Source organism: Hippichthys cyanospilos, chromosome 14 (assembly GCF_059441005.1).
Source record: "Hippichthys cyanospilos isolate Australia breed blue-spotted pipefish chromosome 14, RoL_Hcya_1.0, whole genome shotgun sequence".
Taxonomy (NCBI): domain Eukaryota; kingdom Metazoa; phylum Chordata; class Actinopteri; order Syngnathiformes; family Syngnathidae; genus Hippichthys; species Hippichthys cyanospilos.
Window position 1 is genome coordinate 1,890,146 of NC_142382.1, and position 24,580 is coordinate 1,914,725.

General features: G+C 43.9%; 2 protein-coding genes across 3 annotated transcripts in view; both read right to left on the minus strand.

The window, feature by feature from the left end:
* The window catches only part of slc25a21 (solute carrier family 25 member 21), a 75,440-nt gene extending 72,677 nt beyond the window's left edge, over positions 1 to 2,763 (minus strand). Inside the window, exons 1-2 of the mRNA XM_088433028.1 lie at positions 2,562 to 2,763; positions 2,355 to 2,458 (exon numbers count right to left, since the gene is read on the minus strand). Coding sequence (XP_088289154.1) covers positions 2,355 to 2,430 — 76 coding nt within the window. The 5' untranslated portion in view covers positions 2,431 to 2,458; positions 2,562 to 2,763. The remainder of the gene's footprint in view (positions 1 to 2,354; positions 2,459 to 2,561) is intronic.
* Positions 2,764 to 3,459: 696 nt separating this feature from the next.
* Positions 3,460 to 24,437, minus strand: plekhh1 (pleckstrin homology, MyTH4 and FERM domain containing H1). 2 transcript variants are annotated; one of them, XM_088433026.1, is made up of 31 exons: positions 24,222 to 24,437; positions 19,475 to 19,639; positions 16,919 to 16,981; positions 16,701 to 16,850; positions 15,738 to 15,821; positions 15,504 to 15,585; positions 15,254 to 15,430; positions 14,995 to 15,120; positions 14,393 to 14,907; positions 14,240 to 14,318; positions 13,817 to 13,908; positions 13,468 to 13,618; positions 13,272 to 13,408; positions 12,340 to 12,450; positions 12,186 to 12,272; positions 11,943 to 12,104; positions 11,733 to 11,813; positions 10,825 to 11,007; positions 10,651 to 10,762; positions 9,642 to 9,754; positions 8,813 to 8,989; positions 8,644 to 8,741; positions 8,076 to 8,253; positions 7,850 to 8,005; positions 6,974 to 7,071; positions 6,735 to 6,876; positions 6,546 to 6,661; positions 5,597 to 5,726; positions 5,094 to 5,177; positions 4,862 to 5,014; positions 3,460 to 4,803 (listed from the first exon to the last, which is right to left on the minus strand). In XM_088433026.1, exons 2-31 carry the CDS (start codon positions 19,619 to 19,621, stop codon positions 4,663 to 4,665), a joined length of 4,125 nt encoding a protein of 1,374 aa, XP_088289152.1. In that variant the 5' UTR covers positions 19,622 to 19,639; positions 24,222 to 24,437; the 3' UTR covers positions 3,460 to 4,662. The 2 variants fall into 2 exon arrangements, with proteins under 2 accessions (XP_088289152.1, XP_088289151.1); XM_088433025.1 differs by having other exon boundaries at positions 14,393 to 15,120.
* Positions 24,438 to 24,580: the final 143 nt, after the last annotated feature.

Here is a 24,580-nt window from a genome sequence, read left to right on the forward strand (position 1 = left end):
ATTTTACGAGACGTTTTCAAATATTTATATTGATTTTTTTTTCCTTTTCTTTGCCTCCATCTTGTGGCATTTACAGTGAATTGCAGTATAGTTCAACCTAAATGAAACAACTACAGTATGTGTTTTCTTTTCCCGCCTGTCAGCTTGAGTGTTGATATCTTTGACAGGACACCTGGTGATTCAACCCCCGTCCAAAAAAAATATAAAAGAGTCAAGGAGTGGCTGATAAACGGTGCATTATCTCTGGTATGCAACACTGTATATTCTCACACAATTTCCAGGGCGAAAGTTAACGCTAATCCGATGCTATGCCATAGAGAAAACAACTCCTGACCTTGCAAGAACTTTGACCTAACGTCGCCATACGTTTCGTCAAGTGTCGGCCAAAAGTTTAGGTAACTCATTGGAAAACAAGCCAATTGACAAACGTAAATAAATGCGAAAATAAAAAAGCAAACTGTACGTTAAATCTACTGAACGTGTTACGTTAACGCCTCAAGTGGTATCGTCCTTTTAAGGAGCTTCTTTTTTTGCAGCAAGTGACATGACAAAAAGAAAGAAAGAAAAACAATCAATTAACATGAAATTTCACACCTGAAAAAGAATTTTAAAAAATGTGGTTTGTTTTTGCACATTTCCAATTGCAAAAACAAACTTTTACGTTTGCTCATTTGATTTAGCGCACCACCGCTAGCTAGCACTTTTAACCACGTGTCTGGACTAACAGATGTGCAGCAATAATGTCTGGATTAAAAAAAAAATAATAAAAATATGCCGTTGGGAATAAATTACTTAAAGCCACACACACTCAAAGTCATAGTGCATCATGTAAGGATTGCCACCCCTTGTGCGTCCTAAAAATAAATGATAGCTGCACTAGTACACTGATGTAAAATATATTATATTCTAATAAATATATTTTATGATTAATATGAAATCACTGATGCAAAAAATGACAAAAAAAATCGCTATACAGTATGTTTTTTTTTAAGTTAATCATTACATGCAGTCTATAGACGTTGACTGACGCTAGTCTTGGGTCAAAGTTATGATAGTTAGGGAAAACTAACAAAACTAAAGTAAACTAAACTCCGGGTCGAGAGTGCATCCATGCGACGTTATCACTGCAACATACGTGTCAGCGCCCCCCCCCCCCCCCGTAACCCCATCCTGCTTCATTGTTTTGCTCCAGTTCAGCCCTAGCACATGTTTTCAATATGCCGAGCAAGTTACGCAATATCATTTTTGTTACAGGCCTTCTGGGAGGAACACAAGGAATTCTTGTGTGCTGGATTCAAAAAGATGGAGGGGGAAAAAAAAAATAACAGCAAGATGATACACTTGCGCTCACTTCCCGCTTGGTTTCGGGAGGATTTTTCAAAACGCTTAGAAGGCATGTGAGCAAACTTGTGACCACTTACAACAGGCACATTTGTCCTGCGGCCATAAAACACTGGAAATCGAATACAATAAGGGGTCCAAACTAAACTAATGGCCATATTTTTATTTTAACTTATAAAACATATTTTGAAAAGTAAAAATAAATCACCCAAGCAATTACAAATATAAATTGGATGTTTGGAAAAAAAAAAAACAGCTACGCCAATACTTTCGGTTAAAGGTGAAGATGAAAAGCAGTGTTTTTGTTTTACACTTCAAATGCTATCCGACATCAAAACCTTTGAAATAGCATTGCGAACCATGTAAACATGCATTTTTAGTGTATGCCACGGACCTAAAAAATGCGGATGGTGGCCCGCAAATGGCCCCCGGGCCACAGTATGGACACCACTATCGACTAAATGGTTGCTTATTTTGATCAAAGAAGAGAAATGAAGAAAACACACAATATGAATTTGTTACTTTAAAAAAAGGCCAATATTTCTCTACCTAGCTGAAGTTTAATTAAAAAAAACTTGTTTCAATATATACATCAACATACAACATACGTCATGAATTTTGTCAATAAAGTTTTTTCAAATGCCCGCTACGCTTCAGCTGTGACACGTCAAACCAATAAAGTGTGTTGTTTCAACAAAGCCTTCGCGCATGCGCGCCAACGTCACCGTGACGTCCCGCAAAGCACCGCGAAATAAGAGGAGGAACCGGACCAGAACTATCCCGGCTGGGACGCATCATCTTCGGCATGGCGACCCGGACAACCCCCGCTAGGAACATTGTGTACCGCAGCAGTGCGATTTCAAGTACTAACACTTTTGTTATCATCGCGGATGTGTGACGTCACTTCCAAGCGCCACAGGTCGCCAGCACAAGCGGAGTTAGCAAAGAACTGTTGCGTAATATTTATTTATTTATTTTTTTAAGTTTGATGATTTTATGTAAATCGCTCCTACCTGCGGAGCCTCCTGCGATAATCTGGTGGGTTGCTTCTCGGACTAACCCGCGCGGTTTGGGACTTGCAGTCGTCATGTTGGCCGCTTTCTCCTCTCTGCTTGATCTGCCAAACACGCGCCGTTAGCAACTAGCTAGCTAGCTAGCAGGTCCTTGTGTCCTATCAGCGGTGACGTCACAACGCTCACTTTTGCGGCAGTCGCACGAACCTGAGTGGATGAGTCTCCTCGCCTGGATCTCTCGCTTCACGCGCGCGCACTCGGACGCACGCGGAGGGCGTGATGCTGGGGGCTTTGGGTTTGAGCACCAGAACGCCTCTCGTGCACCGTTGGACCTCCTTTTGCTGCAACCGTTGGACCTCCTTTTGCTGCAAGTTTGCAGTTGAAGTTCGGAGGCCCACTCCCGCTCCACCCCTAGCGATCAATACATGACAAACATCAGCGCAAGACTGCACTTTCACGCACTGAATTATTTGTCTATACGCTTTGGGAATTCATATTTTTAAGCAGTTGACATAAAAAAAGTGATTCTGACGCATGCGCTCTATTGGATGGCCCAAATGTGACAAAAACTTACGTCAAATGTTTATTTAGTACATTAAAAATGTCAAAAATATTTCAAAATAAATGAATGTCAAAATATTGGTAAACGTTTGAAGACAAAAATCAAAACATTCAAACGAGTCGACAGAAAACTTTAGCCAGATGCTAATTTGTGTCCAGCACAATTGAAAATTATATTGTTTAGGTTTCACATGGCAGTTTGCACAATATAGATTTTAATCTAGATTTAAAATCTAGAAAACTTAAATTTATAATTACTATTAATCATGAAAATCTATTGTGACATGGAATAAACCATGAGAGCAGTATGGAATCAACGAAAAAGCAAAAACATCTTTAAAAGTTTAGTGACATCTGATTAAAAAAAAAATGTTGGCTAGTATGGAAAGTTTCATTTACACATATTACTAATTCTGAGAATCTATTGTGATATGGAATAAAAGACACGAGAGCAGATTCAGAAACAACACACAAAAAATCCATTACTTGCATTTAATTGAAAAAAATGACCAGTATAAAATGTTTAATATATGAATATATTTATTATAAACCCCAATAAACCAGCAAACATGGGAAAAAAAATCATCTTAAAAAGTTTCGATTTCATTCAAAAAATGTTGTAACATATTTTGACTTATAATTTCATTCTCCTATTCCGAGCCAACAAAATGTTATGTAACGTTGAATATGTGTCTTTTTGATCCATGTATTGTCCATCAACGATTGTGCGGTTATGTACTTCCTGTTTGGGAGACCTGCATGTGGGTTGTTTGATGTATTCAGTGGAAACACGGTCATAACAGCTCACTTGAAATGTACTTGGAAAAAAAAAAAAGGTAAAAACTCACAATATTCGAGAGAAAATGTACCACTTTATTTCCATGGGACACGTAAACACAATTTCAAACAAACACACTTAAATTACGGCACAAAGTCAAAACGTTTTGCCATTTTCACAACGTCATTTATTTTTTTTCGGGCAAAGCTGAAAAACGGTGTGGCAATGATAATAAATTAACATTTTTTATGAACAAAATATTGGTTCACGTCTTTCTTTTTCTCAATTTCAAGCTAGTGTCTGTAAAATTAGCAAAACGCTAGACAAGTTAGCCGCTAAATTCGTCGTTAGTGGTTGTGTCTTATTTTATTCTTGAGCTAATAGAGCTGGCTAGCTCAAATCGATTTTGGCGAACATATTTGATCCTAAGAACGACTGAGAAATAATACCTTGTAGAACTGCACACAATTTCAAGTTCAGTCACGCAAGCTAGCTAGCTTAGTTGAGTATTGCAACACTTTTTATGAGGTTGTTGGCCAAAAACAAAGAAGAGCTGCTTAGGTACCAGCTAGCAAACTCAAATTGATTTTGGAGAACATTTCAAATCCCAAGAAAGACTAAAGACTAAGAAATAGTACCTTGTAGAAATAGTACCTTTGCGTCACAATTTCAATCTAAGTCAAGCTAGCTAGTTTAGCTAGGGACCATAACACATTTTGTGAGGTTGTTTGCCAAAAACAAGGATGTAGACTAAATCAGGTATCCGCTAAGAAACTCAAAACGATTCAGACGACATACTTTATCCTAAGAAAGCCTAAAAACTAAGAAGTCGTATCAATAGAGTCTACCTTTGCGTCGTGATTTCTATCGAGCTAGCTAGCTAGCCTACCTGTTGATTGTACCTGTGTGACGCATTTTGATGAGGTCGTCGGCTAAAAACAAAGACGATAAACTCAAGCTAGGTCCTTTTCAGAGTAGTGTGGGGACCTTGGTGGTGTAGTTCATGGCGGGGAAATGTTGGGCGTCGCTGTCCCAGTGCGCTTGGGGCTGCTGGGAATTTGGAGTCCAGTGGTTCATGTAGCTGGCCATGAGAAGAGTCAACTCCAGGATCTGGACGGATTGGGGACCGATTTTCTTCTTGTTGTTTTGACGTGAACGTGCCGCTTACCTTTGGTTTGGCCATGGCGAAGAGCAGCTTGTCCGCGCTCTTCTTCCCGCCTCCCGGTTCCTTCCGCTGGCCGGCCGCCACCACCACCATGAAGTCGTCGCAGCAGCCGCCAAAGGTGACCACCGACTGGTAGCTGTGCGACGCTAACGTGTGCTTGAAAAAAAAAAAACAGCGGCGGTCATTCGCTAACTCCTCGGCGCGGACGGACGTTTTTGTGACGTCGGGAAGCCACCATGGCGTCGTCCAGCACGCACAGCCCGTCCTCGTTGACCGCCAGCCAGGCCGGGCCCCGCTCCTGAGGCCCGGGCGCCACGCCCTACAAACGCCAAAAACGGGAGACAAAATCAAGCTAACGCTCAACAGTTTGTACCATTAAATGGACCATTAAATAGTCAAAATGTATCATTCTGATGAATATTGCAGGGGTGTCACACAAAAAAACAACAAAAAAAAAACAGTTGTGTGGAAAATAACTCAATTGGGACAAAAAAAACAAGTAATTAATATAACTATGAAGTTGGGCCATAAGAATTAGCTACAATCTCTCCTGAAATTGGGTTGTTTGTTCGGGTTAATTTTTTGACCCAATAAGTTGGGGTAAATCAAAGGCAGCTACATGCACTATAAAAAAAAAAAAAAACTGTTGGCACAAAAATAACCCAAATTGGGTCAAAAAAGGTGTTTAATTGTATTATATTGTATAATAGTGTTTTATTTCCCGCGCAAAAGCCGTACCTTGACATTGAAGAGTTTGGCCCCAAACAGGGGCCACCTGCGCGCCACCGTCAAGTAAATTCTCACGCACTCGGCCGCGCTGCAGCCGCGTAGCGCGTACCACTTGCTGGCCAGGCTTTCGCTCAGCTCCCTGGAAAAATAAATAAATAAATAAATAAATAAATAAATAACGTGAGCCCTAACACTGAGAGCAATGCTGGAACTCAAAATTATTTATTATGTGGTTTAGTATATTACTATGATTACAGTTAGTATTTATATTTAAGTATAACATTCAAAATTATTCTAATTCTTATTATTCAATTATTAACTAAATACTAATAGTAATTAGTAATTATTTATTTTAGTCATTATTTTTTCTTTCTTCACTAGCTGGTTTTAGGTTCTCCTTTAACCAAACATAAAAAAAAATATGTTACTAAAATTAGAATTAATTATATGAATGTACTTGTGAGAGAAAATACTGTTATTTTAATTATTAATTATTTAATCATTATAATTCTCAATGATTTAATTATTTTCATAAATAACTATTGTATTAAAAAAAAAATCATAATTCTCACGACCAAAACGATGCCAGCTTTTATTTTTTTTGTGACAAAAGCAATGGATTAACCAATGACTTTAGTTCTCAAAGTATCGAAAATAATCATTTATTTTACAACGCACGTCCCTCAAGTAATTCATTCCTCAATACTGACGTAATTCATTACTTTAGTATTTTAGTCAATTACTTTTTCTTTCTTCACTAGCTGCTTTTAGGTCCTCCTTTGACCAAACATAAAAAATAAATAAATAAACCAAAAAAACTTGTGATTAAACCTCTCCACCTTTCTAAATAACAAAAATACTCGGGTTATGGATCGAATGATTTCAGGCTGATATTTCAAGCAATTGACACGACGACGCAAACTACGAGCGGGACGACGGGAAACATTTGGAGTCTGACCTGCAGTGTCGCTTGTAGCGCGCCGGGTAGAAGCGCTCCAAGGCCTGCAGGAGCGTCAGCTCACATTTGGCCTTGCGGGGGCCGCGGCCCGCTCGCTCCACGTCGCCGTGCTCCACCTTCAAAACATCACGATTACTTCTCAATGACTCCTATTCGTATATATACGTATATAGAGGGTGTGTTGTGAACCTGCGCCATGAGGGCGGCCACCTCCAGCGCCAGCTCCTTGTTGACGGGGAAGTGACCTCGCTGGACCTCGTCGTTCACCTGGTAGGCCAGCAGGAGGCGCTCGCGCTCCGTCTCGCCTTTGGCCTGAGCGCGGAAGCAAAGCCTGCACGCCAAAAACAACTTTTAAACATTTGGATGAAAGCTATTTACAAATGTTAATATTCGCCTACACGCACACACACACACACATTGCGTTCTACCTGTTCTTGTAGGTTAAGCGCACAATGCGCGTGGCCTCATTCTTTCCCGGGCGCTGCTCCTTGAGGGCCTGCTCCCACTTGGAAATAACATCGCAAATCTGAAAAGATTGAAAAAACAAAAACAAAGGTTTGAAGAAGATCCATTTGTACCAGTTAGTCCTTCTTGAATAGTGGGGGGGGGGGGGGGGTATGACCCTCAGGAATATGCTTCTTGTTTACTCTCTAATGTGTAATTGCAAGTCGGCGCCACTAGATGGTGCAGAGGTGCTATCATTGACGAGTAACGTGATCACAGTGTTTTATACCTTTTTTTTGGGGGGGTTAAAATGTCTAAGATATTGGTGCTCCTCTGTTAATGTTCCAGATCAATTTCCATCAATTGTTAGAGTTTCATAGAGCACCAAACGTTTCGGTTGATCAAAAATGTTTGTGCTTTAGATGAGGACTGACTTATTTCAGGCACTTTGATGCAGTTGGTTCATTTTTTTCAGTTTGAGACTAACCTGTATAAACACTGTAAAAAAGTAGTTAACAGCTGTTCAATGTTGATATAAGTCAAAGGTAAAGGCTTTATTTTTGCCATTTGAAGTGTAGTTGCAATAAAATAAGATTTGCCAATATTTCAGGCACTTTGCCCTTTTTTTTCAGTTTTAGACTAACCTGTATAAACGCTGTAAAAAAGTAGTTACCAGTTGTTGAGAGTTGATTTATATGACTTTTTCTCTTGTTAATGTTAGAAAGCATAGAGTTTAAAGTATAATTCCAATTTTCGGCATATTTATACCATTTTTATTAGAATATTTATTACTCTTATTCATGCTCACCGCGGTGAGCGCCGGCGGGCGTGAAAAAAACGTATGAGAAGCACGAGCAGACCTTGGCGGCGGGCGGCAGGCAGTGCTCCAGGTCCTTTCCGGACGGGTCGTCGGTAAAGAGCGCAAAGCCCGACAGCTGAGGGCTGCGCATGCCTATCCTCTGGTTGAGCGTGTCGAGGAACTCCTCCACGGTGGTGGAGCCGTCGAAACCCACCACCTGCCGGAGGGAAAGCACCGTCGGCGCATCCGCTCGCCCGTGAAGGTTACCTGTTAAGTGAGAAGATTACCTGGTAGGTGTTGTTCATAAAGTGCACGGGGATGCTGAAGGGCAGGGAATGGTGGTAGGGGTTTCTCAGCAGGATGGAGACGATCTCCATGCGGGAGGGCCTGGCCTCCCGCTCGCCGTTGCGCAACGTTCGCTCCAGGGAGCGCTGGCAGTACGCGGCGTACTTGCCCACGTCGCTGCTGCGAACCAGATGGAGAACAAGCAGTTTTTGAATACGGGCATAAAAAAGGCAAAAATCCACTAAAGCTAAAGGGGAAAGTTGACCAAGCCGGGTAAGTCGAATGTCAAACTAGGACTATTAATAGTCAGCCTATTAACCCTTGAGCGGTATTTTGTCCAATCCTTTGATCTGTACATCAAAATTATTTCACATCAAAGTGGAGAAACTGAAATAGCTGAAATTTCACCCAGATGGTGACAGTTTAAATTTCACACTAAGGAGTGTGGCTGAATGATGTGGGAAAAAAAATGATCGAAAAATGGTCAAAGTACTGCACAAGGGTCAAATGGTAATCACTAGCATGCTAACGCTAAAAACAATTGCTAACCGCAAGTTGTCAAGGGGTCACCTGGGGTCGGCGTTTCGTTGCAGGTGCTGCCTGAGGTACCAGAGGAAGTGCTGCTGGGGAAGGAAGAGCGCCACACACAACGACAGCAGCTGCCAGCACTGCAAAAAAACAAAAAAAAAAAAAAGGAAGAAGCCGGCTGTCGTGCTTGTTGGGGTTAAAAGGCGCAAACCTGCGTGAGGGAGTAGTCGTGCGGCGTGCGGCGGTTGGTCTGCTTGATGAGCTGACAGTACATCTCGTTGTGCAGCTCCGGGTGCGACAGGCACACCTGCAGGGCGTTCTGCGCCAGCGACGTGTGGTAGTCCACGCATGGGGACTCCACCAGGACATTGATGAACAGCTGGCATGACTGCTCCACAAAAAAAAAAAAAAAATAGTTACACAGAGCCTCCAGTTGGGGGCGGCAAAGAGCAGGTCAAAAACATGATCAAATATCTGTTATTTAGTGATAATGCGTAGATACGATTACCGAAAATGACTTTTTTCTCACGCTTTGAACCCTGTGGTTTATAGTCCAATACGTCTAATTTTACTAGCCACCAGGGGGCAATTTTCGTGTTAAAAAAGGTAGACGGACGCTATGAAAGTATTGATTTTGAGCTTGAAGTGCCATTTTACATGCCATCAGGGGGCACTCTCCACTAGGAAATGCAATCATGCACGTTACCGTTGTGCTGGTGCAGTATTTTAATAATCCAAGTATGTTTGTGTTATGTTGGTGCTACTTTTATTTCTGTTTTGATCGTAAAGTTTCGTTTTGTTGCTACCTTTCAAGGGCAATCCAGTAAATGACTTTAAAGCACAATGTACTTTTTTGTCGTTAGCACGCTAATGCTAATCGCGATTGCTGATAGGTTAGCATAAGCACATTATAAATGAAGATAATTATATCCACTTACAATAACAAAGAATGAGTAGTAATGTTCTCTCACTTGAAATTACATTAACCCTGAATCATAAATAATAATTTTATTTTTTTTTTTGGGGGGGGGGGGGGCAACCTTGAAGAGCTTGAGCGCTTCCGTCTGCAGCGCGTCGGAGGGCAGGGTGGTGAGCGGCGAGCGCAGACCTTCCTTGGAGAAGCTCAAAGCGTCGCTCTGCCACAAAGTGCATTCTGGGAAAAGCAGACGAAAACAACAACGGCGTCAACGGCCAGCAGCTGACACGAGCGGCGAGTACGAGACGCTTGTAAACACCGTCTGCCGCCTATCGAAATAGCTTTGTCTCCATTTATAGCCGGCGGCCAGAAATGTCCCGTCAAATCAAACTATTTTGCGGCTACCGCGTACGGAACAACTTGCTCAGCTTGGAGACGTTTCACGGGAAATGGACAAACATTTACAAAGGACTTTTAGGGACACCGACTTAGAAGAAAAAAAAAATCAAGCCAAATAAAATGGAATTTTCAATAGAACGCCATGATAAAATGAATAGAAAATAAATCAAAACTAAAGAAAAAATGAAAAAAAATATTTTAAAAAAAGTCATTCCAAAAATGACTTTTTATCTGAAACATGGCACTCGTAAAAAAAAATGTAAAAATTGATTGACGATATTCTTGTAAAGTTTGATTTTTTTTAGACATGGAATTCTTACAAGCTAGTTAAAAAAAAGTAAAAAAAACCTTACTCTTGTAACCTTACTTTTAAAGATTTACGATTGTAAAATTATTACTTACTTGCAAAATAAATAAGACACTTTTTTTTCCTGGTCTATGAGATTTTCTTTTAAGACTTAAAACAGAATCAATAATATTAATAAAAAAGAAACAAAAATGTAATCTTACACTAAATGTTTATAATTGTAGAATTATTACTTATTTTCTGAAAAAAATAAGCTGCTTTTTTGCCTAACATTACAACTTTATTTTCACAGTTTCACTGATATTTTTTCCATTCGAGCTGATTGAGATTGTCTTCTGAAAACAAACAAATAAAAAAAATTACATCCTCGCAAAAATCTGCGATGGGGATCACCGTCCTTTTTTTAACGGCGGAAACAAGGTGTCACCTGCGTCCCCATCTGCGTCCAGGAGTCTTCCGATGAGCCGCTCGCATTCGGTGCCCACCTTGAGTTTGGCGCCGCTTCCCGCCGCCACGCACAAGTGGTACAACCACGCGTCCTGCCCACCGAGCGGCCGTTAGCATCCGCGAGCCCGGTAGCGTCCGGTGGCGGCCGGCTGACCTTTTCCTGTTTGGCGCCGACGAGGAGGTACGAGGGGCTCTGCTGGACGGGCTTGACCACCAGGGTGCGGTGCGACGACAGGAAGCCGCCGCGGACGCCCGCCTCGTAGTCCTCGTCCGAGTCGCGCGAGCGGTCCACTTCCTGGACGGACGCCGAGCGCAGCTGCAGCTGGCCCAAGGGCATCTGACAAGCCCACGCTGTTTCAATACTGGACTCAACGAAATGAGGCTCCTAGCGTGTTAGCCACTCGCTAGCTTAGCGTTTTGGAGATCGTAATGGGGCCCGAATTACCACAATACGCAACACCATGCTTGATTCTCATGCTAACTTCGCATATTCTAGCCTGTTATGACCCTTAGCATCTAACTAGCGGTATATGCAATTGTTAATGTTCAAAGGGAGATACGTGTTTAGCCTTAGGACTGTTAGCAAGCTAGCTGGCTAGCTTGGCTCTCACAAGCTTAATATAAATGACTTTTTAATGAAAGTTTTGCTGTTCATAGCTACCAAGGACTGTTAAATTGCTGGAAACATGCTTAGCTTCAGGCCTGTTAGCATGCTAGCGGTCTAGCTTAGTCCCGACAAGTTCAAACAAAATGAGTTGTTAATGCAGGTTTTGCTATTGATAGCCACTGAGGACTGTTAACATGATAGCAGCTTGTTTAGTCTTAAGACTGTTAGCATACTAGCTGACTAGTTTGGTCCTTATAAGCTCAAAACAAACACCTTTTTAACCCACATTTTGTTATTTATTGCCACTGAGGACTGTTAGCATGCTAGCTGACTCGCTTGGTTCCACGCAGCTCAAAACAAACTTCTTTTTAATACAGGTTTTCAAATTTATAGTAAATGTTAGCATGGTAGCAGCTAACTAGCGCAACTATGAATGAATCGCGTTGATGTTTTACCTTGTCTTCCTGGTTTCGATGGTAGTAGAAGACCTTTCCGACCAGACGGCACCATACCAGCTTTGAGTGTCCGTGTTTGACCTGTGAAGAATCGAGAAGTATTTCATCCTATTTTTAGATTTAAAAACTAACAAAACAAATTGATATTTAGCAACTGAGGTCACAAAAAATGTTGTTCCAAAATATTTTGGGAGTAAGGAAGTAGGATACCTTAGTGAGCCAGCCTGTGATGGTGGGCTTGACCGAGTCGGGTTCCAAACTGACCGGGCTGCTGGCCTGAACTTTCAGGATGTTCTGCAAGAACCTGATCCACTCCTCCAGAATGTTGGGCGAATCCGCCGTCAGGTAGAAAGTCTTCTTCTCCGTAATCAACTGGAAAAAAAAACCGAAAATGGTAAAAAGAGGCATGCGTTTTTCTGTGGCTTTTCAGTTTTGTTAAAAAAACAAACATACTTGAAAGGTTTGAGCTCCTTCTCCGCGCACGATTCGGCAAGACGAGTTGAGCTCGATCTGACCTTGAGGTTTCCTGATGACGTCGCTCTGGGAGCATCACCGATACGCGTGAAAAAAAAGATTCCGTTTTTTAACGCCTCCTTTAACGACTCACGGGAGATTTGTAGTAGAGGATCTCTCCGTTCCTCAAGATGAACCAGCGCCGCTTCCACGCCTTCACCTGACTGCTCATCTTCAGCAGATAGCCGCACTTCTCCAGCGTCTCCTGAATGCGACAACGTCAGAGAATGAAAATTGCAGCAAATGCTAACACGCAAGCTAGCTTGCTAACGAATTGCCAGACGCTAAACTGTTGGTATCGACAGCATCTGTCAATATCTATCGACATAAACTAGGTTATTGAGTAGTTACTTAAAGTAATCAATTACTTCAGCACTCAGTTACCTAATTGATCGAAACTAATCAACTAAGATATTTAAGACTAAAGTACTCAATTATTTTAGTGCAGAACGAAATGGAATCGACTACTGCTGGGGAAGATTTGGTATTTCTTTAAGTATCGGTGGTTAGTATCGACAACATCCATGAGCCCTTAATACCTTAAAAAAAGATTGCTGAAATCAATTAGTACTCAAGTACCTTCCGGTTATATTAGTCATAAAAATTATATATATATATATATATATATATATATATATATATATATATATATATATATATATTAGTATAAGGTTTATATATATTACCCATCTAAAGTAATTGATTACTTTAGTACTCAATTATTTGAGTTTCAATTATTCAAAAACTGTGCTAATATAATTCATCACTCTAGGTACTTACGTACTTAAGTAATGGATTCTAATTGTACTTAATTACCTAAAGTAATTGAATATTTTAGTGCTCGATTACCTAAAATAACCAATAACTTTAGTACTTAATTACCTAAACTAATCGATTACGTTAGTACTTAATAATTAAAGATAACCAATTACTTTAGAAGCTAACTGAAGGAACTCAATTACTTTCGGACTTAATTACCTAAAGTAATGAAATCTTCGGGATAGAAATAATTTAACAAGTACTCACAGGACCGGTGCTCTCACAAGAGTAAGATGAGGTCCTCTGGACTTTGTGTTCCGGTTCCGAGTGGTCGCTGTCCAAGGAACAGGCGTCAGGCGGGATGGCGTAATCGCTCTCCGAGCACACGGACGACATGGACACGCCTGGGAGAAAGGCCCGATCAAACGCGCCGTCCGGCGCCGTCACGCCATTCTCCCCGTACCTCTCTTGACGGCGCGGGGGCTCCCCGGGACGCCGCCCCGCTTGTCCGGACTCAGCGCCGAGGTCCGCAGGCTGGCCAGCGAGCCGCTGTCGTCCTCGGAACCGGAGTCGTCGTTATCCAGCAGAGGCGCGGCGCTGATCTGGGTGGCTTTCTGACAACAACAACAACAAAAAAGTCGCGCTTTTGTTTAGCCTCCTGTTTATTTTCGTTTGCAATTCCATTGCCGTCCACTAGATGGAGGCAGAGACGTTACAGTTGGTAGTATTTCAAGAGCGGTTTGTTTTTTGCTCGGGATGCATCACGTGTGTTTTGAAATAATCAATTTAAAAAAGAATAATGCGTGACTCACCCCTTTGAGCGTGGTGTACACCGGAACGCTGACGTTCTTGTAAATGAGCTGCGCAAAAGGACTGGCCGCTGGGCACTGGGGCAAGATGGACCCTGAGGGCAAATAAGCGCCGGTTAACTCATGCACCGCCGACTACTTTTTTACAGGTTAGTCTAAAACTGAAAGAAATTGAATTTCGATGTCTGTAGCCGTCAACGGCAGGTAATGAGTTAAGTGTTCTTTGGCGAAATGGCAGACAGTAGGAAATGGCAGGAAATACAGTTGGTTGGTCGATGTGTTGATTTTGGTCGGTGAGCGGGCATTTTAAGGGCGATGCGGCTCGCTAAAAAGTTGACAGAGGTTAGGGGAATATGCTTGTACAAATAAATCTAAAATGAAAAGAGGTAAGGTATGAAGGTGAACGGCTGGTTGCCCGGGACTCACCTCGAGCGGGGCACCTGGCTACAGAAGACGCCTCCGAGACTCTCATTCCAGCCTTTGCCACGGCATAGATTCGACTTTCCTGCGGGGAGTCGATCGCTTTTATGATCACGTCCGTCCCAAAAATTCAGACCGGTGTACGCTAAATCGGCCTACCCATGAAGGGAAACGATGCAAAGGAGGCGTCGGTGGTTTCGGAATGTCAGGATCCAGTCTCTCCAGTTCCTCAGCCGGAACCACGAGGGGAAGTCCGTCCTCCTGCGTGGGCTCCGCAGATCCGGACCCTTCGACCACACCGTCCATGCTGTCTGGGGACGTATCGTCGATATCCGTTTCCTCTACGGGCCGGGAGAAGGGCGGCGTGCTGGCGGTGAGGGCGGAGCGCGTGGATGAGGGCGTGGCGATGTCGATGCAGACCAGCTGCTGGAGTCGGTCCGGGCCGGGCTGGGGCTGGCTGAAGTGCTTCTTCACCAGCTGGATGCTGTCCCTGGGGGTGAGCGGAGTCCGGATCTTGGGTAAGGTCATACTGGCGCCGGACTGGGAGGCCGACGTCTGGACGGGATCGGGAAAGGGGTTGTTGGTCGAGGGCGAGCGGGGCACAAGTGGACCTCCGGTCGACAGTCCGAGAGGAGACTTTGGAGAGCCGGGGGATCCTTGGGCCGTCTCGTACGCTGAGGAGGAAGACGAAGAGGACGGGGACGAGTCAAGGCACTGGGAGCGGAACTTGCTGTTCTGTTCGTCCGAGGAGTCGTCTCTACCCTCGGAGCATCCTTGGAGTCCTGGTCCTGGGTCCTCCCTGCTTCGCCCTTCTGAGTGAGAATTCTGGGTGGGATGGCCACCTTTGCGAATCCCTTTACGGGTCATCTCTGGAGATATTTCCACATCTGACCGCAAGAAAAGTATGCGGAGGTTCGCAAAAGTCGAAAAAGTGATTACACTTCCGCCCTATCGCCCGATCAAAAACCCGAGACCCCCAAAAGATCAAAACTGGAACCCTGGACAGAGATGACCACTCACCTGTTGGCGAGTTCTTGGCAGTCCCATGGGCAACCACCAGTCTCCTGCTGTCCGATAGGGGAGGTGTACCTGGGCGGTGCGGCGCAAACCGAGGACTGCAGGGTACCAGGTGGATGTCCGCTTTGGGGGAGTTACCGGGAGATCCGACGGGGTAAGCGTCCGGTTTCTCTAAAAGATCTGAGGAGGGACGGCATGGTATTCGTCAGCTTTGACAAGGTTTCGAGTCCGAAGACGAGAACTCTTTGGCGACCTTGCAGTTTGTCCCGCAGAAAGACGATCTGCTCCGTCTGCTTCAAGTTGGCCTGTTTAAGCTGCTGGTTTTCTTGCTCCATCTAGACAGAAAATGTTTAAGCTTTGGTTTATTCAAGGATTGTTTCACATCAGATTTCATTTTGTACTTACGGGGCAAAATTTTCCGTGATGAAAACCAACAATTAAGTGCAATTTGGGATCTCATTTTCAGACCCTTACCGAACACGCTTACCTCTCGGAGCTTTATCGTCACCCAGTCTTTAATCTTGGCCGATTTCTCTTCAATTATTTTGGCCTCCTGGGCTCGGACTAAGATCTGGAGTATGAAAACATACGACATTACACATGGATTATCCAAAACATTTTTTTTCTTATGGCATATATTATTTTTGGAGGATATTATACAAAGTTGTAGGGTAAAAAACAAAATACCCGACTGTACCTGATTATAGGGCACACCTTCAATAAATGGCATTTTTTAAAAGGGTTTTCATATGCAGGGCGTACCGCATTTTAAGGCGCATAAAATAGAAGCTACAGTAATGGCCGGGGTTGCGTTATGCAGCCACTAGATGGAGTTGCGCTAGGGTTAGGGTTAGCAAAAGGGTTAGGGTTAAGGGAATCAAAACTAAACAGTCAAAGTCAGTCAAACTTTACATAGGGAACTTCATAATAAAGATGATTTGTGGAAAGTACTGGAAAAAATACCTCCATTACATTAAAAGACTGTTTCGATCAATGCCAGCTTAAAAGAATAGAATTTGGATTCAATTAAATATTAAACGTACATTTTTTAATCAAATCGCAAGCAAAAACCTTGAAATATATTGTTAATTTACAGTTTTTGGATTAGTTTTACATAAACTTGCGTTTTTTTGCGCCTTTTCCCCATATAAATTGCTCATATATAGCATATCAAAAATTCAAACTGGCTGTTTGATTGTAAAAAATACATTTAATACTGAAATGCAGACGTGAAAATTGGAGATTTTACATGGCGATGAAGTCAATGTATTTATTTTTTGTTCCATAAATGAAAACGCGCAGCCTACGCACTAAATAAGACGCACCAGTTTATAATTACCACTGTTAGCTTTTCAAAAAATTGTCGGCTTTTTGGTGCGCCTTATAGTGCGTAAAATCTGGTATTATATCTAATTTTATGTGTGCGTGTGACCGCTCGGCGGCCTCCCACCTGTTTTTCCAGCTGGATCTCCAATCTCTTGATGGCGGCGTCTTTTTCTTGAACCCGGACCGTCAGGTCTCGGTACTTCCTGTACAATAAGCTTTCGGCCTCGCCGCTTTGGACGTTGGCCGACTTGAGCTTTTCCTCCATGGCGCGGACCTGAAATAGTGGACGCGGGTGAATTTGCCAGCGCTGCGGCGGGCGGGGACAAAAGCTGCCCTTTTCACCTGTTTCTCGGCGCTCTGGGCACGTAGGTCGGCCTCCATCACCCGCTGCTCCAAATCCTGCATCTGCGTCAAAAGGGACAAAGGCGTCCGGGTTACCATGGAGTCGGGGGTAAACCCCCCCCCCCCCCCCCCCCCCCCCCCCCCGCCCCCGTCCGTGTCCTCTCTCCGCTGGGAAGCGTGTGGGAAAGTTCAACAGGGCCAACAGACGTGAAAATGAGCCGATCAATAATTAATCGCACTTAGCTGGAGATGTTCTGCCAGAAGAGCGCTTCTCAAATGGGGGTACGTGAAGGCGCGTCAGGGGGTCCGGGAGATTTTATCAGCAGATTTGATTTGGTGCTTTTTACCCCTCGCAATGTCCTCCGGGGTCAAATTGACCCCGTCTGTTTGAACAGTTCTTTCATGCTTTCCTTTTTCCCTCCGTCTTTCATCCCTCTTACCTCCCTTCTTTCCTTTCTTCATTGCTCCCTATCCCTTATATCACTTTCCTTTCTTCCTTCATTGCTCCCTTATTTTCCTTTGCCCCTCAGATTCTTCCTTTCACCTGCCTTCTTTCCTCTTACTTCTTTCCTCTTACTCCTTTCCTCCTCCTTTCTTTCTTTCCTTTCGCCCTCCTTAATTCTTTCCTTTTGCTTGCTTGCCTTCCTTCCTCCCTCCTCTCCCATTCCTTCACAACACCCTTTGTCATCTTATTCTTTCCGAACTCCCTTCCTTTCATACACCCTTGGTCCTCTCCTTTCCTTCCTTCCTTCCTTCCTTCCTCTCTTACTCCTTTTTATCCTCTGCACTCCCCATTCTTCTTTCTTTCCTTGTGCCTTCCCTCCCTCCTCCTTCTTTCCTCCCACCTTCCTTCCTTCCTTCCTCTCTTACTCCTTTTTATTCTCCTCAATCCCCATTCTTCTTTCTTTCCTTGTGTCTTCCTTCCCTCCCTCCCTCCCTTCCTTCCTTCCTTCCTTCCTTCCTTCCTTCCTTCCTTCCTTCCTTCCTTCCTTCCTTCCTTCCTTCCTCCCTCCCTCCCTCCCTCCCTCCTTTACTCCTTTTCTTTCTCCCCTTCCCCATCCTTCCATCTTTCCTGTTGCTTTCCTTCCTTACTTCTTTCCTCTTTTTCCTCCCTCCTCATTCTTCCTTTTCTTTCACCTTCCTTCCTTCCTCTCTTACTCATTTCTTCCCCCCTCCCCTATTCGTCTTTCCTTCCTTTCACCTTCCTTCCTTCCCTTCGCATGCCTGCCTTCCTTCATTCTTTTCTCTTACTCCTTTTTATTCCTCCCTCCCTCCCGTTCATCTGTTTTCTTCTCACCATTTTTCCCAAGTTTGACCCTTGACCCAAGGAATACGAAAATTAATTCCATGGAATTATATATTTTGTCTTAACAAATAAAGAGCAAAGGCATTGGAAGACAAAGAAACCTATTGCCTAATTGTGTAGTAGGGACCAATTTCCAAAACAAAATGTTCATTCTGCCTTTTTTTTTATGTTTTGCGCCGGTTATGCCTGGGAATAAATTTGAAAACTCATTGGCATTGAATGAGTTAAGGAAAGTCAAACTCGCGCCAGGGTGTGTGAAGGTCATCAATTGAATTTATTTTTCTCCGTCAAACTCCTCACATGGCCTTCTGCCTCACTCACTGGGGAGATAAACGCCATGTCACATTTTCTTTTTTCACTCTCGCTCTTAAGCTCGCGTTTTTTTTTTCCACACCAAAGTGGGTCAATGTGTAAAACACTCCTAACTTGGCAACCGAGACCAGATGAGGACCATGAAAAGCAACCTTTCCCAAAAAGCAATAACAAGACGGACCGCTCGTCACTCGGCAGACCACCCCACGCATGCACGCACGCACACACACACACACACACTCGCACAAAAACACACTGGCCTCTACTGAATCCCTGGTCAAAACATTGTGTGTTATTTTGCTATATTGCTTTTTGCATAACGTCCATGACGCCCACAGGAAGTGAAAAAGGAAGGAGTCACGGCACGTTCAAGAAAACGCGCAAGTCAGGAATTTCGCAACTTCGAGCAACGGCTAAACGCAAATGTTTTATTTATTTATTCATTTATTTCATTTTTTGCAAAAGTTGGTTGAGTGTTGACGTGACTGCTTCTGGGAAGAGCTTCAAAATAAAAGCGTGCCAATGTCGTTCGTTTAATGCGGTGGTTCTCAACCTTTTTTCAGCGACGTATCCTTTTAGAACTCTTCAAACTTCATTCGTATTGGTCCGCAAAAAAAAACAATCAACAAAGGGTCGGATAAGAAATAATTATAAATAAAGATTTGTCCACAGAAAAATATCATGAAGCGTCATGTCTTGGGATTACAGTAGAGATCTGTTCACAAAAATTCATTATGAACTTAATTATTGATAAATATTCGTCCCCCCCAAAAAATAATCAACACAAAGTGGTTAACGACAGGTAACGAGAGGTGGCACGTGACAGGTTGGGTGGAACCCTTCTAGAATGGGGGAAAATCTGGGTTTTAAAAATACGGAAATGGAATTTCCCCCCAAAACTGTAGAGGTCGAACCCAAAAATCTTCGGTCTCTCTTACCTTCTCTGCCAGCAGCTCCCGGATTTTCCCCGCCTGGAGTCGGAACCTCAGCAGCTGCATCTCCAGAGCCACGCAGCGCTTCTGCCAATCCACGCCGGACGGTCCCGCGCCACCCGAACCGCCGCCGCTTTCCAGCACATCAGCCATGGTCACGATTTCCTCCGACTGAAGCCAGGGAGAAACGGGCGAGGCTTGTGTTAACGTCTGTTGCGGTTACGGTGAGGAACCACGACATTCATGGCGGTATATGACACGCACGTGACATAGGTGACCAAGTATGTCGTGGACGGTTTCAGGCGCAAGGTGCCCGTTTTCTTGGACCTCCTCGGTTGGCGATACGCCGCGCTCGACGCCCTTTCCGAGAGGAAGTGCGGAATCTGTTTTCGTTTACGAGACCGGAGTCATTTGACTTGCGTCCGGGTGATTCAGCGAGCAAAAAGCGCGGCGGATAAACTTGAAAAACGTCCTCCCCGTGACACACGCCGGAGACGAGCGCAAACGAACAAAACAGCTGGATCGAGTAAAGCTTGAAACTTTCTTTCCATTCCCTCGCATGCCCACACACAAAACCTCAGCGGGGAGGTTGTGTCAGCGGGGGGAGTCGGGTTCATTCGCTCCCAGGCCGCCCGCCCGCCCGCCCGGCCGGCCGAAGCGGGTCAGCTCTGCCTCCTAACCCCAAACCTCCTCATGCAATCCCTCTTAATTACAAGGCAGGGTTTGAAACTGGATGCTGCTCCGGTGCGGGACAATGGCGTCTTTCTGCATGACGGTCCCATAAGAGGGGAGTGGACGCAGGGGGGAGTTCTGCAGCTCTCGCAGTCAAACAGAAAGGACGCAAGAATGTGTGAGGATGAATGGACAAAGTGCTCAAAGCAGGAAACTGATTGGGTGCTCAACTTTTTTTTCCAACCTGAAACCAAAGCGGGCCCTGCGGAGGAGGCCGGTTGAGAAGGTTGAAGGATTTTAATGACGAGGGGGATGAGGACGTTTCGGAAAGCCCGTCCTCCGGAACAGGTTCGCTTCGCAACTTGAAATTTGGAACATCTCGACAGACTGGGTACACTAGCAAGCGCGCTAGCTTGATGGATAGCGATAATGCAAGCGAGATTAATAGCTAGAAAGCTGGTTTGCTAGCTAGCTAGGTAGAGGCAAGTTCGGCAGAACATTATACTTACAATATGACATTTGGAACATCTAAACAGATTAGATACACTAGCAAGCTCACAATCTTGGTGGATAAAGAGATAATGCGAGCGAGATCCATAGCTAGCTATCAAGTTTGCTAGCTAGCTTGACATCAAGACAGATTAGATACACTTGAAAACTCAATAGACAGCTCGATTGATAGTGATAGCTACCTAGCTCGATAAGATAGCTCAACAGATAGGGTGCTCAATAGAAAGATAGAAAGTTCTATTAATAGCTCAAAAATAGCGCTACAATATAGGTAGCATGATAAATAGCTAACTAGCTTGATAGCTCAACAGATAGCTCGAAAGATCGCTCGATTGATTTCTCCGAAATTCGATAGCCAGCTAGCTCTCGAATATAGCTAGCATTATAAATAGATAGCTAGCTCAATAGCTCAAAAGTAGCTTGATAGATAGACAGACAGACAGACAGATAGATAGATAGATCTAACAGCCTGTTAATACTCGATCTAGATATAGATAGATAGATAGATCTAACAGCCTGTTAATACTCGATCTAGAGATAGACAGATAGATAGATAGATAGATAGATAGATAGATAGATAGATAGATAGATAGATAGATAGATAGATAGATAGATAGATCTAACAGCCTGTTAATACTCGATATAGATATAGACAGAGATAGATAGATAGATAGATAGATAGATAGATAGATAGATAGATAGATAGATAGATAGATAGATAGATAGATAGATAGATAGATAGATAGATAGATAGATAGATAGATAGATAGATAGATAGATAGATAGATAGATAGATAGATAGAATTCAGAAGCTGAATTTGAGCGTACTTATGGGCAGGAATTCTTGCGGCTTTCGTCTAGCCATGATAGATGTACATGGCTCCCAAATTTCAAGTCATCGCGTGAAACCGACTGCCTCGAAATAAAACAAAAGCAAGGCTACCCTGGCGAAAACGAAAGCAAAGTTAAGCAGTAACAAGCAGAATAGACAGGCCGGCAGCAGACGAGACGTTCAAAGTCCGGCGGTTAAAACTGCGCGCCAGCGCTCCCTGCAATTAGTCCGCTTATAAATACAGGCTTCAGCCATACAAATTACAGAAGTCCTGCATGCGGAGACTTTTGGACCCGGGATGACCACTCGGTGCTCGACTTGCTGGCGGCTTTGACGTAAAGCCGTGCACTTCGGGAGGAACGGAAAAATCATCATACTCGGCGTGTACGGCGCAGTCAAGAAGTTTAGTGAAAATGACCAATAATGGACGCCGTCCCCTTAAAGTTTCTATGGACCAGTCGATTGACCGGATCGGTATTTCCAATTCCAAACGTACCCCAACGTAAGACCCCAAAATGCTTTTATCATGCCGTGGTTACCGTAATTCCCCAATTATAGGACACCTTTGTTTTCGTTTTTTTTTTTTTCCTCTTTCGAATAAGAGAGGCCCTGGATTCAAAGTGAAAACAAAGCGAGCAAATGGGGCCCCATTTGCTGAGTTTGACGCCCTCCGAGGGGACGCGCCAAGTCCCCCCAGAAACAGCAAAAGGTGAGCGCGGGTTTACCAAAGGAACAACAAACATTTGACACGTGGGAACGGCACTCCACCGGACTTGCGTCCACTTTAGATTAGAGCTTTCGGGGATCCGACCGCCGGATTGGCATGGGGCCACCCAGAGAGGTTGGGGAGGATCCACGGGGCCAACGGCGCCCGCGGACGGATGGGAAGAACTTCTCCGCGAGCGTCAAAGGAAGCACGCGGGCCAGAACAAACACCGCGGAGGAAACGGCGGCCATCTTCGCCGACGGCCTCGGAGGAACCACTAGGAGCGCCGGAAAGGAAGTCGGAATAAGAACTAAGAATTAACAGCTGATTCCAGCCGTGTATTGAGGCGCTAACTTGGAACCTCGCGCCATTTCCACTTTGGTTAGCAAAATATAGAACTTTCACAGGTTGTGTTTATTCATTTGACCCCAGTTTTTGGGGTACTTAACCCAAAAGGTCAGATTTAATAAATGACTGAAAATAGCCCAAAAAGAGTCGAAAGAAGACCAAACTTTTAACAATCGTTGGAGCATTTTGGGCCCAACTTGGGGTATTGAGGATTACTCTGCTGACATTTTTGTCAAAACAACCCAAATTGGGTAATTCATTGAACCCAAAAAGTTGGATAAGTTGATTTTTGACCCAACTTGGGTTATTTTGGACACAAGTGGAATGATCCAATGTTTTGGGTTCCACAAATAAGTTGAAACGTCTCTTTTGACTCCATTTGGGTTGTTTTTAGTCACCAGTCAACAGGCAACCCAAAATATTGGGTAAATGAAAACCCAACTTTTTTAAGGTTGTAAAAAATGTTGGTTAAAAAATAACCCAAATCAGGTCAAAACACAACATGTGAAGTGAATTACTTGAACCCAAGTGTTGGGTCAGAGCATTCTTTAACCAATTTGGGATATTTTTGACAGGGCGGGTGTATTTTTAACCAAAATATTTTTCCTCTAAAGAAAGTTGGGTCAAAAATAACCCAAATCAGGTCAAAAGGGGACCAATCCATTTTACCCCACAGATTGGTTCAGTCTTTTTTTTAACCAATTTGGGTTATATTTGACCCAATTGTTTGTTTGTTTTTTTTACCACTACTTATTTTAGACTCCACTACCAATGAAGGTGGAAAATTGTTGTTTAACTTTGATATTTTAATGTTTTGGGGTTTTTTTTGCAGAGGAGTGACAGAAAGGTGGCTAACAAGCAGGTGCTACCACCACCCCTACCCCGATTCCTTGATAACGCGACTTTTTATGAACAGCGCGGAAAGGACGTTCTCTGATTGAAAACAGACACGCACACGCAGGCGACGACGCGCTGCTGAGCTTGCAGCTGCGCTGATGTCAGTGATTAGTCGCTTGGGGTGACATCATCCCCAGCAGACGTTCCCACATCCCGCCTCGCGCCCGTCCCGCCTGACGCCGAGCGGGCTCCAGATGTGGGTCACCGCTGCACACGTGCCAAACCCGCCTAGCTTCTGGCACCATATCAAAAATTTATATATATATATATATATATATATATATATATGTGTGTGTGTGTGTTTCAAAGAAATGACCTTCCTGACCTCCTTACCCAGCATGCAATGCTTTCCAGGTAAATAATGACAGGCTTGGCAAAAAAAAACCCCTACTGACCTCCCCTTTACATTCTTCTCTTGTGAGGTGTAAACACACATCTCGGACCACCTGACATTCACACTTTTTTCCCCCTGTTTTTTTTTTTAAAAAGCAGGAATCTTGTTTTATTGGGGCATGCCGTGTTAAAAAAGTGCAATAAAAGGCAAGACTAAAGGCACCTTTTGAAGGTTCTTAACCCCAAACGCGCTCCAAGAAAACAGCCCAAAAAAGTATCGGCCAACAAGATGAGTATCTATGCACTGAAATAAGGTAAGGTGTAACCTCGATACCGATACTTAGAATCGATACTTTATGATCCCTATTTTTACATTTTTTTGGGAGGCGTAAAAGCACAAAAAAATCAGCAAGAGTAGAAATAAAAAGAACATGTGCGTGTTTTTTTTTTTGTACCTCTTTTGCCGGTCGACAGAGTCCCCCGTTGACAACGTCCAGCGTCTCCTACGTCCACTCATTCATTCTTCTTGTCCTTCTTGACGGAGCTCCCGGCAGCCGCCGTTGTCGCCCGGCCGTGTGAGGCCGGCGCTCCACGCTCGCACACTTGACTCGCCGTCACACACGCGCGCACGCACACGCTCCTCCCGCCGTTCATTGTGCGGCCGGCCCATCTTCCTTTAAAGGGCCCGAAGCGGAATCGGGTTTCTGCGAGGAGTCACCCCTCACCCTCTTCCTCTTCTTCTTCTTCTTGGCCCCTCCCACTCCAGTCCAAGATGTCGCACGAGAGGCGCCCCCCTCCTGGGATGCAAACACAC